This window comes from Pseudophryne corroboree, chromosome 2, assembly GCF_028390025.1.
Source record: "Pseudophryne corroboree isolate aPseCor3 chromosome 2, aPseCor3.hap2, whole genome shotgun sequence".
Classification (NCBI taxonomy): domain Eukaryota; kingdom Metazoa; phylum Chordata; class Amphibia; order Anura; family Myobatrachidae; genus Pseudophryne; species Pseudophryne corroboree.
In genome coordinates this window covers 832,048,882-832,069,046 of record NC_086445.1, presented here as the reverse complement: position 1 = coordinate 832,069,046, position 20,165 = coordinate 832,048,882, and the positions used below count along the sequence as shown (strand labels likewise).

The 20,165-nt window shown below is 45.7% G+C and overlaps 1 protein-coding gene across 1 annotated transcript in view; it reads right to left on the bottom strand.

Annotated features, from left to right (window-relative positions):
* The window catches only part of PPEF1 (protein phosphatase with EF-hand domain 1), a 185,373-nt gene that overhangs the window by 120,222 nt on the left and 44,986 nt on the right, over nucleotides 1-20,165 (bottom strand). Inside the window, exons 2-4 of the mRNA XM_063953095.1 lie at nucleotides 11,972-12,097; nucleotides 10,185-10,251; nucleotides 6,099-6,259 (exon numbers count right to left, since the gene is read on the bottom strand). Of these exons, the coding sequence (XP_063809165.1) occupies nucleotides 6,099-6,259; nucleotides 10,185-10,251; nucleotides 11,972-12,097 (354 nt within the window). The remainder of the gene's footprint in view (nucleotides 1-6,098; nucleotides 6,260-10,184; nucleotides 10,252-11,971; nucleotides 12,098-20,165) is intronic.

Genomic DNA, 20,165 nt, shown 5'->3' with positions numbered 1-20,165 from the left:
CGAGCACTGCAGGAAATGGCTAGATACACTGGGGTCGAGGACATTAAGGAAAATGTACATCACAGGGAGGCAGCTGTGCCAGTATTAATGGACGGGTTAAAAGACTCACTAAGAACCAGGGTACAGACCTCTCTACCAAACTGGAGAGGTATCTCGGTGGCTGCATTTAGAGAGTCCGCTGTCGAGCATGATAGGAACATCATTAGGCACAGGGAGGAACAGGGGGAAAGGCTGATGACAGTAAGTATACAGGCTCTTACAGCAAAGCCCCATCAGCCAAAACCCCAGGCCTCTGACTCATGGAGAAAGCCAAGAGTTTGTTATCTGTGTAAAAGGGAAGGGCATTATGCTAGCAATTGTAACAGCACACAAAAATTCAGACCCCCTAGACAAGAACACGAGCAAAGTTATGATACACGTAATTGGGATCAGGGATCACATAGGAGAAGTTATGAGCCACACGCAGGGGAAACGAGGTATCCACCTAGGAGGGACTGGCAGACCTCCGAAAATTCTCTGTTACCCCCCTCACATATTGTAGCTGCCAGTGCGCTGCAGGAGGGTCATAATATACAATAGGGGTTGGGCCACGCCTGTAGTCTGCAGCCAGTGAAGTTAATTTCTAGCCTTGGTAATGAACCTGAGGTCACAGTTGATGTAGCTGGTAGATCATTCCTTGTAGATACAGGGGCGGCCAGGTAAACTCTGTGATTTGTCTTCAAAGTTTCCTCTTCATTTCTTACATACACTGACAGGATTATAGTTCAAACGCCACATGCCTATTCGGTCTTTCAGAGCTCTGCCTAAATCCAGTATATCTCACCAGCATAGGGACACCAGTATCAGTGTGCCTGGTCATGCACAAAGGGTGGAGAATGGGAATACTGGTGAAGGTAGACTGTGCATAGATACCGATATACATGATGGTGTGACAGCCTGATGGTGAATGCAAATCTGACAAATTTTCTTTTTATTATTTCCCCTCTCTTCTCACTTCCCAAAGATCACACAACTGATAATAGACAACAGTTAAACAGATTTATGTTTCCTACAGAAAGGTCGCTGACCCGGAGAGAACATCGTATCACTGGAGTGTCTGTTCCGGGAAGGCTGAGAGGCAGGACTGTTGTCACGGCACCTGAGCGCGGAGAACAACAAGACCAGAGGCGGTTGTCGCACCAGTTTTCTTTTACCTTTTTTTTATTTTCTCCATCTCCCATTACCCTCCTTTCCTCCCCCTTCTTGTTCCCTTTCTCTTCCCTTAACAAGATGGACTTACCCCAAGAGACTGCGTTCCGGGTTTTCCTGTTAACCTTGTTGTTGACCAGAACCGTCTGTTTCGGTGAGAGTACCAGAGAGGTCGAGAAAGGATCTGGAATGGGTTCTGATGGCAAGGACGGATTTGTAGAATTCCAAGAGCAACACATCAATCGAGCAAAGGCGAGTATCAGAAAACGATCTGGTAGTCAGGAAACTAGGAGGCACTGTGAAGGGTTATTGGCTAAGGAAAATTGCATTTGTAGGAATTGTGAGAACATAGTTGAGGATGGGTGCATCCAGAGATGTCAGTCCAGCCTTAATATCAACATGGACCGTCATCCATTGAGTGATTACCACTCACTAGTGGGTAAGGTCTTAAACCAGACAGAATGCTGGGTGTGCTCACAAGTACCTCAAGGTCAGAGCAAGTCAGGATTAGTACCATACCCTTTAGCAATAGATGAGGTACTCGAATTACGGGGTGGGAGACCGGTGGACAAGAAATTTTATATTTATAGGCCCCCTAGTTTGAAGCTCCACCAGTATCATGTAGATAGATCCTTAGTATGTTTTAACATTTCCAATTCCCGAAAACCAGGAAATTGGGAGGTGACATGGAATAATCAAACCATGGCATTTTCGCACTGAGCTGATAGGATACCCGTAGACTCTGAACTTATACGCCAAATAGCCAACAGTGGAAGGTATTTTCGGTATAGGTATACTCTAGGAAGCAAGACCATGCGGTTTGGAGAAGTATCACCAGGGTACTGTGCGCATATCATACAGCCTGATACGTGTACTGAACAGATGAGAGAACTAGGGATAGGGTTTTTCACTTGGAAAGTTTGTAATATGGTAATGTCATATTCTATCCCATATGTTCTCCCCGATGATGCCTATTTCATATGTGGGAGGAAGGCGTATAAGTGGCTTTCCCCAAACTCAGAGGGATTGTGTTACATTGGAAGAGTGTTGCCAGAGGTCATGACCATAACCCATGATAAGATGAAAGACGTTCACCGCAGTGCTCAAACTCCTTATACTCATACTCATTATGAACACATCGTTAAGAGACACCTCATAGATAGGACAGAGCACGTAGCCTCTGATTTGATCCACGAATCCACCGGGATTCAATTCCTTCTCGCATTAGACATCACCCGTACTGCCAGAGGAATTATAAATTATAGGTACATCCATGCGCTAGCGAACCTGATAGATAATATCACTGAGATGTATGACGACACCTTCAGGTATACGGGTAGGGAGTTGCAAGCTTACAAAACGGAACTGATCCAGCACAGGATGGTCCTCAATTATATCACAGCCGTGACGGGTGGGTACTGTGTCACTTTGGCAACTCAATATAGTGTGAAGTGCTGCACGTATATTACAAACAGCACTGATGACCCAACCGAGATCATCGATCAAAAGATGGACGATATCTTGCAGTTGAAGTGGGAGTTCCGAAGGAGACACAACCTTACCATGACTGCTGTGAGTAATGAACTGACCGGCTGGGTCTCATGGTTGAACCCACGCAATTGGTTCTCAGGTTTAGGAGAAGAGAATGGGCTCAAAATGTTATTATGAGTGTAGGAACGTTTCTCCTTTGTATCCTGGGAGTCGTCATAATTATTGGCTTGATATTTAGGTGTGTTCGAATCTTAACGCGGTGCAAGCACGGCACAAAATTGATGAGTTTAAGGAGCGGGGGCATTGTTACAGCAGCAGATTTAATTTACGACCCATCCATGGAGACAATGTTGTGATAAGGATTGCAAATGAATTCCACGGCCAGTTTCTTTCACCCGTTTTTCCTGTGTTTCCCCCTCAGCAAAAATACACCCATCCGGAAAAGACTTCGATCAACTACACCCAAGAATGATTACGCAAATGTTATGTGAATGTATTTTTGATATGTGTCTTATCTTCAACTCTACTACCTTCAGTTAGTGACACACATAGTCGACAGGTGATATCCACATATATTAGCACTCACATATGTTCCCCCTCCATGTATCATCAACTAAATGTGCACCCCATTTGTTGAAACAAGAAGCCGAAAAAGAGCTCGGTAGTATTTGTTGGCCCACTTACAGACCCTTAATATGGGATAAGAAGGATTTAATGTATACTTCGCAATACCTCGAAGCTTATCTAGAACATATATGGCACAGTGATACATGCCCCTCAGACATGGATTCATACATACATGCTTTTACTATCCCACTAGGTCATACATTTCCCACCTACACCTCTCCTCCTACCATCCAATCATCTGTAGATATTGTATTGTATATTTTTCTGTTTAATGTTTAGATAGTGGCAGTTATTGTTGACTGCCAAAGGGTGGACTGTCAAAGTCGAAAAATATTGTAATGCATACATCATGTACAAACCACACACATGCCCGCTGCGCGTGCACTTGTACCGCCGTGCGTGCACATATCCGCAATTTGCGTATGATCGCTCCCGCGATCCTGCGCGTGGTATGGGTATTTACGGCGGAGTTTGTGAGCGCATAGAGGGTTATCAGAACATTACATATTTAACCCAAATAGTGCACATTGTACACATAGCCCCCCTGCACCACATCAGCAAGTATCAACAGTTTAAATGATTCCAGGACTAAGGGATTCACCTTTGCATGATAGGAAGGGACAGACTAAGGTTATAAGGTGATGTCTAGTATCCAGCTGTAGGGTATTTTAAGGGTAACATTCCGGTGTTGGTTAGAGGAAGATCGCATGTTCCTGCATATAGTTATGTGCAGAAGTAGAATATATATATAAACTGCATTTACTGTATATTATGTATGCGGCGGGAATCCAGAGGAGACCACCCACAAGAGCAGTTGGGAAAGACATCGCCCACCTTTTCAAATCAACCTATGACCTCTCCTGTAATGTAAGGATGCATCTCTGTGTCCAATGAACAAAGGGATTACAGTAACCATTGTATTGTTTATGGAAGTTGTGTATAAAAAGCCTATTGCTGCCTGGCCGGTCAGAAGACTCTGAACGCTATCTACCTGATAAGCGGAGGACTGGTCCAGGTTGCGCAAGCGAATATTCTCACGTATGTACATTGACTGTAGCCATTATTCTGTTGTAGATTTATCTTATTAGCCTTGTAGTGTATAATTTGTATTGTTATCCCCTTTCAAGTAATCCACTGTGGTGTTAGAACCCAGCGGTTAACTACAGATCGGTGTTGTGTCCTCATTTCCCTGCTAGGGTTTAAAGTGTATTTAACTGTATATGGTTTAAGAGTGTATTGATAAGGTGTGTACGCACTGCGGGTACTTTATACCGTCAGCGCTGCGTAAGGTTTAAGGTATAACGTCACTGCATTGCATTACTAATAAGGTTTAAAGTTTATCAAAAGTGTGTGCACGCGCTGTGTGTACTTTGTACCTCCAGCGCGGCGTTTGTACGCTAAGTACGTACACGGCACGGAACTCTGTACGCAAATAGCGTGCGAAGTGCGTAGCGTGTGTATTAAGTCTAGTGGCCACAGCGGCTCCATGGTAAAAGTGTATTTAGAGGTATAGCTTTATGTTTTAAGATAATATTGACATTATCAATTATTACATATAATTTTTATTTTTTCACTCAATGTGGATATTTGTTTATGCAAATTTGTAAGTGTGCATTATTTAGACTGTATTACACGAAGAGAGTGCTCTGTGTTTTATGTCTTTTATATATATTCTCATTGAAGAAGAGAGCTGAGCAACGGACCCCTAGGACAAAAGGATTAACCAGGGGAGTGTATTTTTTTGATCATTGATGTCTTGAGCGCCTATGTTGTACTATAGTACTTGTTTCATCTAAATTTCTGTGGGGGTTTAAAGGTGTGACCCTATATCTATAGTATTACTAAGGCAGCACAAGTGTGCGCACAGCGAATATAACATACACTTTTTTCCATTTGTAGGTAGCATGCATGAGGCTACAGCTAGAATGGTGCCACCTCCCTCATCCGCCCTGGCAGTTTCCACGTGGCTTTTAGATCTAGCTAGCTGTTCGGGTGATGTTCTGTTTTCTCCTGACTTCTGGTAGCCACAGTGTCCACAGGTAAGTGAGCGAAAGGGTGGGAGGGCTCACACAGTCATGGAGGGAGGGAGCAGCAGCAGCCATGCAACAGACAGGGGGAGAGGAACAGCAGCCATGCATCAGTCAGTGTGTGTGTTGGGGGCGGGGGACAGAAGCAGCCATGCACCAGTTGTGTGTGTGTGTGTGTGGGGGGGGGGGGGGGGGAACGACACAGTAGTAGCCATACAACAGTCGTGCGGGGGACAGCAGCAGCCATGTAAAAGCCAAGGGGTTGGGGAGAGCAGCAGCCATGCATACAGTCGGGGGTGGGAGGAGCAGCAGCCATGCATTGAGGGTGGAATGAGTGCATTTCTTGCCCAAGGGCCTACACTGCTGTTAAGATGGCCTTGGTTGGAATCAATGTACCGATGTTTGGTCCACTGCACATATGCTGAACCCGTACAGATGCAGATGTCATTTGACTGACAGTCGGCAACGTTTGGGGAAGGGAAGGAGCGGGGATGATCTCCATCTCCCAAAACAGCCTATTTCCCTAACGGGTCTTCATAACGTCAGCCGGCCGATGGTGTCGCAGGTGATCCAATGCCAGCAGAGGATCACACATGCATGCAGGAGGTGTCTACTTATACCAGATGCCTCCTGCTCCATCACCATATCTGAGCTTATTCTGTCCATATCTGAATCACCCCCTTGCACAATGAGTCTAGGTATCCCAATCCATCAGCATTGTGCCTCTGGAATGGTATCTACATTTCCAGTCACAGAAATACTTGCCTTCTCTTGCTTGAAAGCATGAAGGAGGGTATTTGTATCAGACACAGATAAAGGGAATGACAGGCGAGGTCCATCATAAGAGTCGGGAACTTCAATCATTTCATAAGTGATAAACTTTTCGTGTTCTTCTCTTGAACCATTGAAAATATCAGAAATCAAGTCTGCAAAATCAGATAACGGTATCAGCACTAAGACAATGTATAAACAAGCAGAAATAATTGCCACCTGTGCAGGGCCGGTGCTAGGGTGTTCGGCGCCCTCCTGCAAACTATCAATTTGCGCCTTTCTACAAATCCAAATGTGACCAATCTCATCCTCAGGGCTGTAACTAGACATTTTGGTGTACCCCTCCCTCTCAAGATCCACAACATGGACAGTGCGTGCCAAAGGCACGCCGCAAAAATATAGGGGCATAAAAAAATTACGTAAAATATAGCGGCGTAAAATAATTATGATGCACAGTAGTCTCCATTATTCAAAATTACGCCACACAGTAGTACCACTTATATACATTATGCCAGGTAGAGTCCCCTTTTACATATTGCACCAGGTAGAGCCAGTTGCACATTGTTCCAGGTAGAGCACCCTTTTACACATTGCGCAAAGTATAGTCTCCTTTTACAATGCCAGGCAGAGTCCCTTTTACACATTGTGCCAGGTAGAGCCCCTTTTACAATGCCAGGTAGAACCAGTCACACATTATTCCAGATAGAGCACCCTTTTACACAATGCGCCAGGTAGAGTCCTCTTTTACACATGCCACTTCCCCCAGCACACATTACTATGAACCCCCCTTCCACAGCACAGTAGTGTTCGCTAGTCACATTACACCGCATAGTAGTGTCTGTTAGTCACATTACACCGCATACAAGTGTCCATTAGTCACATTACACTGCACAGTAGTGTTCGCTAGTCACATTACACCACATAGTAGTGTCAGTTAGTCACATTACACCGCATACAAGTGTCCGTTAGTCACATTACACTGCACAGTAGTGTGCGCTAGTCACATTACACCGCATAGTAGTGTCTGTTAGTCACATTACACCGCATACAAGTGTCCGTTAGTCACATTACACTGCACAGTAGTGTCCGTTAGTCACATTACGCCACACAGTAGTGTTCGTTAGTCACATTACACCGCATAGTAGTGTCCGTTAGTCACACTACACTGCACAGTCTTGTCTGTTAGTCACACTACACTGCACAGTCTTGTCCGTTAGTCACATTAAATAGCACAGTAGTGTCTATTAGTCACACTACATTGCATAGTAGTGTCCGTTAGTCACATTACACTGCACAGTAGTGTTCGTTAGTCACATTAAATAGCACAGTAGTGTCCATTAGTCACATTACACCGCATAGTAGTGTTCGTTAGCCACATTAAACTACACAGTAGTGTCAATTAGTCACATTAAATAGCACAGTAGTGTCCGTTAGTCACATTACACTGCACAGTACTGTCCATTAATCACATTACATTGCACACTAGTACCCTTATACACGTTACACCACACAGGACAGCCGCTTATACATGTTACGTTAGAGTAAAAGCCTCTAATACTCATGTTATGCCAGATAGAGCTGCTTATACACATTATGCCAGGTAGAGCCCATTATACCCATTATGCCAGGTACAGCCCTTTATACACATTATGCCATGTACAGCCCATTATACTATGTACATCCCATTATACATATTATGGGGGTCATTCAGACCCCGCCACATTAGTGGCCCACAGTGCAGTTTGCCGGTGGCAGCAAACTGTGCATGCGCAGTGGGCATATACATTGCAGTCGCATCCCAATGGATGTGATCCCAACGTGATTGACAGGTGACAGAGCAGGAGGGTTAAGGCGTTGCGGGGGTGGCACCGGAAAAAACGGTGGTGGGCCGGGACCATTTTCGGGGCGGCTGCATGACGTCACACACAGTCGCTTTGAAAAAAGGCTGCTGACAGCACAGCCTGGCCAGGGGTAAACCTTAGATCAGATGCATCGGCAATGTAATTGCGGATGCATCGGGAGGCGGCGCTACACATGCTGGAAATCCTTACTTTGTGCCCAGCATGTGCAGGGCACAGCATGTGCAGAGATGAACGCAGAACTGGCTGCGTATGCAGTGATCTGATGTTCATCTCTGAATGACCTCCTGTGCCAGGTACAGTCTACATTCCCTCCACAGTGCGGCCCTGGTACCTGCAGGAGGTCCCAGCTCGGGCGCTGCTTCTCCTCTCCCTTCTTCTACGGTTTCTCGCAGGCTCCGTTTCTCCAGTTGCCAGTGACCCCGAGAGGTGGGGGAGGGTACTAATTACCCGGGCCTGGGACTGATGGAGGGGCCCGGTGGGGGCCCTGGTCCACTGCACTCCCACCTTACTGGGCAGCAGCATCAGCTCTCATCTTGGCAGCACAGCACATGCTGCAGTGTGCTGAGCTGCAGTGGGGCTGAGAGGCTGCTGCTGCTGCTGCTGCTGAGTCTCTGTCTGTTCCTGTATGGGTGGAACTGATTACACTCCCCCCTCGAATTGACTCTGGCTGAGGGTGGGGGCTCAAGGATCAGGCACTGCAGACTGTACCCACCCTGCTCGGCACTGGACATATTTTTTTATTACTTTTTCCATAAAGGGCCGCGGCCATGGCTCCCGCGATTAGGCCATGCCCCCAGACCTCTAGGCAGCACGGGATGTCGGCTCTGTGTTTGGGCTGAGGCCGCACACTGCATGCTCTCTCTGGGGAGGACAAGGAGGGAGCCGCGCTGTAAGCTGCCAGCGCCACTACCTGTCATCCAGTGTGACAGGCGCAGCAGCAGCCGGCAGCAGCAGGGATGTAGAGCAGGAAGAGCGCCTCTTCAGCTGCGTGCCTCTCTGCATTGCATCCCTTTGCTGAGTGGCTAGCGCCGGCCCTGCACCGTTGGCACTAGTAGATGTCAACTGTAAAATATGCTGCAGCCAAAATAAGTCTACAGAAGTCTGCAATAGACAAAATAGAATGTAGAATAATATATAAGTTAAATATTCCAAATGTATCCCATGCAGAGGTACAGTAGATATAAATAAAATACTGTAGCATCCATCCAATGAGCATAGATGTAACAGTTCAAAAGAGATAACACTGCATAAAATGTAATCATATGTAACTATACTAGTACCTACTGTGGTAGTGTCTAGTAAAAGGACTGGGAGCATTTCCACTAGTTTTCTGAGTGCAAATCAGGGTAAGTTGTGTATACACAGTTTGTTAGTCATGTGTCATGGCTCAACGGCTGCAGACACTGAGTGATATAAGCCATGCTTAGTCCTGGTTTTGGTGCAACAGTTTTAAGGGACTTTCCTGCAATTCCCCGATTTGGGAGGTACGACGCTGTGACTCATGCCCCCGCTGCATGCAGCAGAAAATAAAAAGGTTGTTATAGTAAAATTGCTGATTGGGGACGAAGCCACGTGCGTGGCCATGCCCCTTATGACATGATCATTTACCATCCTAATTTACACTTGGGTGACGTGGAGAGGTATGAATTGTTACCTGCATTTTTTGTAAATTCTTACCTGCATTTGTGCCACTTTTACCCAAACTTGTGTTACTTCCTACATGAATTTGTTACTTTTTACCAGAATTTGTGCCACTTTTATTACATGAGATTTACATGAATCTGAAGGGGGATACACACGGAGCAACGTTCACTTAATTTCTAAGCAATCCGACTAGATTGCTTAGAAATTAGGAACACATCGTTCCGTGTGTAGGGGTACAGGCGACAGCGATGCGCGGTTCCGCGCATCAGTATCGCTGGTGCTAGATTGGCACAATCTAGCAGGTCGCTCATTTCACCGCTGGGTGAAATGAGCGACCCCCGCCCCCCCCCCCCCCCTCGCTCAGCACATCGCGCTGTGCTGAGCGGGGAGAGAGATGTCTCCCTCCACATCTCCCCATCTGCACGACCCTTTACCTGCATTTGTTGTAATTCTTATCTGTATTTGGGTTACATCTTGCCTTCATTTGTTCTAACAAGTCTTATCTGTATTTGTGTAACATCTTACCTGCATTTTGTGCTACTTCGTTCTTACCTACATTTAAGTTGTTGCTTACCTGGGCCTGGACCTTGCTCATTCATCTGTGCAAAGTGATCAATCATGAATGTAAAAAAGTTAGAGAGCTGTAAGACAAAATAAATAGAGTCAGTAAAATAACGGTAGCACACAAATGGTCAACATGGTTTTTGTTTTTTTCACGTTTTCCCAACAGTTGCTTGATTTATTATCTACATGGAGTACAATTAGGATACGTAACCATGCCCGCAACGTGGTGAGTGAAGCGAGCCTGCAAGGGTCTGCGTTTCTACTGACGGTGGTCACAGAGCATGAAATATACACAATTTTGTAAAAATAAAATAAAATGTTGACTATATTTGTGTCGACCTCTGTAATGTTGACCTTTTGAACCTTTCAAGTTTTTGTACCAGTTGACCTTAACCACTGTCAACATTTAACCTGTCGACTTTTTGTACCTGTCGACCTAATGCATGTTGACCATATGTGACTATCTACCTACACACTGTAGATCTATTATACCACATCCATGGGGGTCATTCCGAGTTGTTCGCTCGCAAGCGGATTTTAGCAGATTTGCTCATGCTAAGCCGCCGCCTACTGGGAGTGAATCTTAGCATCTTAAAATTGCGAACGATGTATTCGCAATATTGCGATTACACACCTCGTAGCAGTTTCTGAGTAGCTTCAGACTTACTCGGCATCTGCGATCAGTTCAGTGCTTGTCGTTCCTGGTTTGACGTCACAAACACACCCAGCGTTCGCCCAGACACTCCCCCGTTTCTCCTGCCACTCCTGCGTTTTTTCCGGAAATGGTAGCGTTTTTCCCCACACGCCCATAAAACGGCCTGTTTCCGCCCAGTAACACCCATTTCCTGTCAATCACATTACGATCGCCAGAACGATGAAAAAGCCGTGAGTAAAAATCCTAACTGCATAGCAAATTTACTTGGCGCAGTCGCAGTGCGGACATTGCGCATGCGCATTAAGCGGAAAATCGCAGCGATGCGAAGATTTTTACAGAGCGAACAACTCGGAATGACCTCCCATGTGTATTACAGTACTGTAAACACTGCTAACTTTTGCTACCATTTCTGAGGTGCACTGATGTTTTCATACTGCAATATCCTGCAGGGCCTTGCGCTACCTTTATTCTACATCAGACCTGGCCAACCTGTGGCTGTCCAGCTGTTGTAAAACTACACATCCCAGCATGCCCTGCCACAGTTTCACAACAGCTTTAGAGCAACAAGTTGGCAAGGCCAATCCTACACCATTGTTAGTGGAAATAACCATTATCTTTTTATTACTGTTGTCCCCAATTGTAAAGCGCTGTAGTATATGGTGGTGCGATATAAACATTAATATTATATCTTCAGATACATTTGCACAGATTGAAGAACAACTCGATCCAACCATGGCCACAGAGGGTGGCATTGCCCAAGTCTTACAACTCTTGGGTTCTATGCAAACAAAAAAGACTTTGACCTGTTTGAATGTAAGCTTCAGGATATGGTTTGTACAGAGATAGCTAACATATAGACAAGAGGTTCCCAAAATGTTTAAATCACGGTGCCCCAGAGTATAAGAATTTATTTACAGCACCCCTAGACGAAAAGTTAAATTAAGTTATATGGTGAAAGACAGGATTCACTTCTGTTTATTCACATATTTTATGATTGAAAGCCACAAACACTGGGCTTTTCCTAATACATTGACCATAAATAATTTAAATTGGTCCTAAACCACCAACCTATGGCACCCCTGCTAGTGCCCTGAGGCACCCAGTTTGGGAACCATTGATATAGGCTGATGTGACGCACGCACTTGGGTACCAGACCGTCTGCACTCATGCAGTTCATGGATGTTTCTGTTGCCCCTTGTAATGGTCTGCGAGAGGCTGTGATACGCCAGGTGACTAAATTTAAGCTCCTTCAGGGCAGAATTGACAACCTACATATTAGGGAAAGATTACTAGAATCTTTAGAGCAAGATCGTAATTTCTCTATAAGGCATGACAGAGGGCAAAGGATTTTCAAACCTAGAGACTCCCCATCAGATCTACCTAGAGATGTAATTTATTGTCTGCATTATTGCACTCAGAAAGAGGACATCCACCATAGGGACCACCACCTAGATGGCATTGATATCGATGGGCAGAGGATAAAAATGTTCTAGGACCTGTTGTGGGCCACATTCCAAACCCACAGGGCCTTACAAGCCCTGATTGCGGAGTTGAGCTAGTTGGACATTAAATATAGATGAGTTTTTCCATTTAGTCTCAAGGTCTAGCAGAATGGTAAACTGTCTGTCCTAAAGGAGCCCTCTAACTTCTCTGTCATTTGTTCTGATTTGAGAATTCTGCCAGTTGACTCCCTCCTCAGCTCCATCCCACCCATCCTCACATCTGGCAAGGGCATTTAGCAGCTTATGGACCGGAGACTAAAGTAGCCTAAAGGCCGCTAGGACCCATTGGAGACCTTGTCAATTTGAATGGCCTTACCCAATGTCATCTGACTGCTTTTTCCTAGTGTTTGGCAATCCTGGTGATCTGATGAGCCTCCCTTTGTATTCTCTGGTTGGGTCGATGAAGCTACTCTCTGCGGGACTACCTGCCCCTTGAGTGCCTTAGGTTCTAGTGAGTCATAAATGATATTTGAGGCGTCATTGAACACTACTGTGAGACTCCAGTATTATATTTTATCTGTTTTTTCATAGCCAAACGTTTTTATATTCTCTTCATATTTACCTTCCGGTGTTCTGTTACTACATATGTTTTTTGCCTGTCACACCTGTTAACTCATTTTGATTCCTGTAGGTTGTGCAAGTAACTGTTTGTTATATTCATTTCCTGGATCTTACTATTGTGTTAGGGCTGTCGCTGACACCAACCCCTGGTGACCTCCAAACTTCCTATGTTTTCCCTCAAGCTCAGCCGTGCTTTTCATGTTTGGTCCTACAAGGGAAGGTTGTTTCTAGTTTATACAAATGTCTATATTTCAATGAATCAAGTGTATTTTCTGTTTGTTGTCTTCTCCTCCCCCATCTTCCCTCTGTTAATTCTCCAACCACCCACCATTGCTTGGTACTGTTCATTATATATGATCACGGCTAACGCTACGGCATTGACTATTAACATTGTCTCCATAAATACCAAGGGCCTTAATCAGATAAGAGCTTGGGAGCCTTAAGGCCAGTACTCACTGGCCGATGGCAGAGAGATGTGTGCTGAGCGAACCGCTCAGCACACATCTCTCCCGGCGCTCAGCACAGCGCGATCTGTGCTGAGCGTGCGGGGGGAGACGGGGGGGCCGCTCACTTCACCCAGCGGGTGAAGTGAGCGACCCGCTAGATTGGCCTGCATGCAGGCCAATCTAGCAGCAGCGATAGCGATGCGCGGGGCTGCGCATCGCTATCGCTGAGGGGGCTACACACGGAGCGATCGTGCTTAAAATCTAAGCAATCTAGTCAGATTGCTTAGATTTTAAGCAGCGATCGCTCCGTGAGTACCCCCCTTTATGGAATCTGTACAATATGCTGCAAAAGATGAAAGTTGCTTTCCTCCAAGAAACACACTTTAAATGCAATGCCGTCCCCTCTCTTAAAGATTAGAATTTCCAAGATTAGTAATAATAGGGTAAAACATTAGGGGTCGCTATACTATTTTCCTGATTACTTCCTTCCTTATAAGGCTTTGAAAATGTTGAGTCTAGTGGAAGGCAGGGCGCCTTTTGTTAAATGCAAATTGTATGATAATATGTACAGTTTTGCAAACCTCTATAAATCCCATAAACCCATAAATGAGTATTACACGGTAAGCTTAACCAACTACAGTAGGCTCTGGGATTAAAAAAGAAAAAAAAGTCAGAAACTTAAATTCTTACAAAAGCTAAACACTTTTATTATTGGGCCTCCTCATCTGATATAGCAACTACTGAGCTGACGAAGACTAGAGTTGCATTAAATAATCTTCTCTCTAACAGAATAAAACGTGATTGCCGCATTTGTCGGAATCGTTACTTTCAATGGGGCAATAAGCCTGGCAAGTTACATGCCCTGGCTCTACAAGCCCAACGTCTTACATCATATATACAGATCATCAAAGACTTTAATGTCAGGAAATGTAAAGTCACTTTAGACATCGTGGATGCCTTCCACTTCTACTATACTAAATTACATCATTTGAATGGGCATATGTTCACTGGTGAGGTAGCATCCTTTAGAGATACAGTGGTCCAATAACAGACTTCCCCACCCTCTCATGGCGGAGGAGGATTAGCTTGACTCTTCCTTTTCTGAAGCGGATTTGGATGAGGCTTTGACGTCAACTCCCAGTGAGAAAAGTCCGGGCACAGATGGCTTCACTAATTTGTTAAGCTAAAACCCCTTCGCAAGATACTTCATGTCTTGATATTTCTGCGGAGCATTATTTCTTAGGTGAATCCTTGGAGGCACATATCACAGTCATTCACATGGAGGGGAAGGATCAAGCCCAGTGCCCCAACTACCACCCTATCTCATTGCTCAATACAGATATCAAACTGTTTGCTAAGCTTATAGCTAACAGATTCAAGACATTACTCCCTACACTGATACATTTTTGACCAAGTGGACTTGGGTCAAGAGGCCCAATATAAGACCAACAAGGTCATTGATATCGCGCACTTGGCTCTTAATGACTCCGCCCTGGTAATCTTACTTTCCACAAATGCAGAAAAGGCCTTTGATAGTGAAAGAATAAGGTGCTATTTTATGAAAGGCTTGTTGACACATATGAGTTTGGGTTCTACCTCCCTTTATTGGACCCTTGCACTTTGCTATCATTCCTCCACGGATTAATGGCGCTCTCTTTGTGCCTGTTTGTATTAATAACATGCCTACATTTAAAAGATCACAATGTTTACATTTTGCTTGGGCTTTCAGGTCCTGTGCATATATTCAATACATGTTGGTATAACATCATATCATCATTATGATATTAATTTGTCAGCTGATAAAGCATAATTCATAAAATAAACTATACTGACCTGAAGTTGAGCCTGTTCCTCTGCATATTCTATAGACTGAAAGATACTAAGTGTGTAACGCCGTCTCATTTCCAGCCGCGCCATGTAGAAACGATACCATCTCTGTATCAAAACTGCTGCTTTAATCGCTGGATAAAATAATCAAAAAAGATGACACAAATAGTAAATAAAGAGCATATAAGGATTTATATTTTACATCTTAGGGGGGTATCCAATTAGCCGCGATATCGCAGTTTCACAATAAACAATTCCGATAATTCAGTGTCCTATTAGGGGCAATAAGTTATCAGCAATAAGTCTCCATAGGGTTTATAGTGGATTTCTCTTCACCATCTCTGAGCAGGTGATAAGTAGTGCAAAATCCCTATTTTAAGGTAAAAATGTGAGGATTTGGTTCAGAACCTCTGGACACCCCCTGAATGACTAATAACGCACAAGTTTTGAATTATTTTTAATTGGCCAATAATGACAAGTCATTTTTGGGGTCAAAAATGCAACTGATGGAAATTGGGGTACAAGGTATGGGACAAGTATATTAGGGTTCTTTATGGGTGGGACAAGTGTTTTTAGACTTGCAGGTGGGAGTAATCGGACCGTTTCCAATTATTGTTTAAAAATACCCTAAAATGACCCAAATGTGTACTTATACCCATTTTTATATGGCCCAAATATAATAAGAGCACTTACAGTATTTTGCTTTCTAGCATTTTTCACATAAAAAAAATGCATATAACAGCCATTTAACCAAATTTAATGACTCCAAATAGACTTCTCTAATGTTTTCCTATATTAGTTTGGCTTTTTGGGGGTAGGGGCAGATCTACCCATATTCTCCTATACTTGTCTCAGCTTTTGCCGGCTAGAATTATAGCGAGAATACCATTATCGCCATTTTGGAATAGGATAGGTGCGATAAATGGGAGTGCGCAAGCTGCGATAAGCCCATTTTTTCGGGAGATAGGTGCGATAACATTAGCCATTGTGATATTGCGGTTAATTGGATACCCCCTTAGTGTTTACCAGTAATAAAGTTACAGCATTTATGCAGGGGATAGGGGAGAAAGGAGGCACAGTAAGGAACAGTATATTACCCTAAATAAATGGAGACTGGGAGAAATTAGAAGAGTATGGGAGGGGCGGTCATGCCTTGAGCTGGTGTTTACTAGTTTACACTGTCGTATTCCTCACTATGCACATGAGGCACATGCCTAGGGGCGGCACCTGCTGGGGGAGGCACAGCAGTACCCCCCCCCCCCAAACCAGAGGAGCAGCACAGAAGTCCTCCCTCCGCCTCGTGGCGGTTTTAAGTGCGTCAGGGCAAGAAGGGTGGGCAGTGACCCCGCCAGCGTTATAGCATCTGCCTGCTGAATGGATCCAACATTGTGCTATTCGTCATCCACCCTGGCCACCTCCTGCTGCCTGCATCCCCCCACCGGCCTTCCGCTGCCCACATCTCTCCCCACCATCCACCCACTGCCTGCACCCGCCCGCGCAGCTACTCACTTGACATTGGGCAAGAAGATCCGGGAGCTGAGGAACAGGGCTACCTGGTGTAATGTGTATAAGGGGCTACCTGGTGCAATGTGTATAAGGGGCTACCTGGTGCAATGTGTATAAGGGGCTACCTGGTGCAATGTGTATAAGGGGATACCTGGTGCAATGTGTATAAGGGGCTACCTGGTGCAATGTGTATAAGGGGCTATCTGGTACAATGTGTATAAGGGTCTACCTGGTGCAATGTGTATAAGGGTCTACCTGGTGCAATGTGTATAAGGGGCTACCTGGTGCAATGTGTATAAGGGGCTACCTGGTGCTATGTGTATAAGGGGCTATTTGGTGCAATGTGTATAAGGGGATACCTGGTGCAATGTGTATAAGGGGCTACCTGGTGCAATGTGTATAAGGGGCTATCTGGTACAATGTGTATAAGGGTCTACCTGGTGCAATGTGTATAAGGGTCTACCTGGTGCAATGTGTATAAGGGGCTACCCCCCTCCCCTGCATCAGAGCAGCGGTGCAACATGGCATTCTCCCCTGCCGCCACTGCATCAGAGCAGCGGCGGATGGAGGGGCGGACGGACAGGCGGGTCGGGAGGAATGGCTGTAGAGGCACCGAGCACCCGAGCAAAGGTACAGCTGGTGAGTTATTAAGGGGGGGTGGATGTTCAGTCCTTTTGCATGTGACATGTCACATATGATCCCGTTCCCCACTGTCGGAGCCCGCCCCAAGTTGGTGGTCGGACATGCAGCACGTCCGATCTCCTACTCCGATCTGATGCGCATGGGAACGCGCATTGGATATGACCTCGTGTCACACACACCGAGTGATTTGGACAGTTTTCATCTAATCCGTCGGAATTGGATGAAAACAGGCCAAATCGGACCTGTGTATGGGGGCCTTTAGTATTTCTGGAGGCAAGATCAGAATATCTTCACATATTTAGACCTCCTTACTAGGAAGTATGATGTTGTGCCACCAGTACGAGTGGGTCCTGGGTATTTGCCGATTTATCCCCTATTTGGACAGCCAGAGTGGTGAAGCCAGTGAGATGTTATGTATGTCTGGCTGGTCCCCTCTCACATCTCCTTACACCAAATCACACTTATACCCCTTTCAGACCGCATCAAAAACCTGGTATATTGCAGAGTTTTAGCCATGTCAACCCGGTTTGAGCTGCAGTGTGAAAGCACCATAATGAATTTACCGGGTACAACAACCCGGTATTTCAACCCGTGTTAAAAGAAGGATTCTACACGGTTCGGACTCGGTTCATTTGGCAGTGCTAAAGCCTTAGACCCGGTATATTCAACCCTGGAAGCTTAAAAATGAGGCGATAGTCCGGTAAGAGCCCAGGACCAGATGGCTTCACTCTCACCTATTATAAACAATTCAAGGACCTCACATCCCCTTATCTTCTCCAGGCCTTTAATTCAATATCCGCAAACACCCATTTTTCTAGCCAATCCTTAGAGGCGCATATCTTCGTTTTGCCCAAGCCCGGCAAGGACCCCTCGGTGTGCTCCAGCTATAGACCCATATCTTTCCTAAACGTCGATGTCAAGCTCTTCGCAAAATTAATGGCAAACAAATTGAACGCTTTCCTGCCTTCCCTAATCCACAGCGACCAGGTGGGGTTTGTCCCGGGCCGCGAGGCCAAGGATAATACCACTAAGGTACTGAGCCTGATTCATATTGCGTCCCGGGGCGGCCCACCGACAGTGTTGCTATCCACTGATGCTGTAAAGGCTTTTGATAGGGTCGGTTGGGGCTTTATGAGGTCCGTGCTGGAGCATATTGGATTGGGTCCTCAGATGCTTGATAGGATAATGGGCCTTTATAGATCCCCCACAGCTCGGGTCCGAGTGAACGGATCTTTATCCGATTCCCTCCCTATAGGTAATGGGACACGACAAGGTTACCCACTATCTCCTCTACTCTTTGTCCTCTGTATCGAAGCTTTCGCTAGAGCTATTAGGGCCAATGACGGCATTACGGGCTTGACGATTGGTGATACGGAGCACAAACTTTCCCTATTTGCGGATGACCTACTAGCCACAATAACGCACCCGATCTCCTCCCTCCCCCACTTTATGCGAGAGCTATCCCACTTCGGTTCACTCTCCAACTTTAAAATCAATATGTCCAAATCATGCGCCTTGAACATCTCCCCCCCCCCCCCGACACCGTAGCTAAACTTGAATGATCCTTCCCCTTTAATTGGAATGCCTCTCATCTGTCCTACCTAGGAATACAGCTGCCAAATGACCTATCTCACTTATACACTTTAAACTTTTCCCCCCTCCTTCGAACACTCAGGGCTGATTATAGCAGATGGTACCTCAAACCACTCTCATGGCTGGGGAGGGTGAATGTTGTAAAGATGAATACTCCCCAAACTGCTCTACAAACTACAGACCCTCCCCATACAGATCCCAGACTCATGGTTCAGATCCATCCAACTGTTAATACAACAATTCATCTGGTCTCTGAGACGGCCAAGAATAAGCCGATCCATTATGATCCGCTCTACCCGATGTGGTGGTTTCCAATTGCCGGATATCAGAGGCTACTATCGGGCAATAATGCTCAATAGGGTTCTGGATTGGACGAGGAGTCGAGAAACAAAGCAATGGGTGGCTATAGAGGGACTATACATGCAGCAATTCCCAGAGATCTTTCCCTGGCTCCCCTCCTTGCCCAAACCCCCCTCACCCCACCCAACTATTACAGCGACCCTATCCTTTTGGAAAAAGGCGCGCCGCTGGCCTTTCCTCTCTTCCGATTTCGGCCCACTGACCTCTTTTCTAGCTAACCCCGACTTCCAGCCCGGTTTAACACCATCCCACTTTCGTGACTGGGCCCTCGAAGGCCTCTTTAGAGTGGGCCAGGTGGCAATCTCCTCAGGAATTAAACAATTTTCAGAAATACGGTCAAAATGGGAAGTCCCGCAGCGTGACTTTTGGAAGTACCTACAGCTTAGACACTTTTTGCACTCTGAGCGTAGGTATCTCCGGGCCTCACGTGAGTTAACACAGTTCGAGAGGATGTGCGTCGCCACATGCCCCCCTCAGCACACCATCTCCTCACTTTATAGATACTACAGACCCCAAACGCCCAGACGCCCATGCCCTTTAAGCTGGCCTGGGAAAGAGATCTCGGGATCTCCCTGACAGATAAAGACTGGCAGATGATATTCCTCTAATCCCACAAAAGCTCAGTCTGCATACAAGTTAGGGAAACCCAATATAAGCTTTTAATGAGATGGTACAGGCATCCCTCTCTCCTCCACTTCATGTATCCTGGAGTGACGGACAGATGTTGGAGATGTCTCAGCGCCACAGGTTCCCTTGTGCATATCTGGTGGAACTGTCCCCTACTAAAACCATTCTGGAAGGATGTTATATCCATCTCTCAAGACATACTTCACACTCCCGTTCCCACAGACCCAGCCTTCTGGCTACTTTCCCACTCCTCAATCTCACTAGCTCAGCAT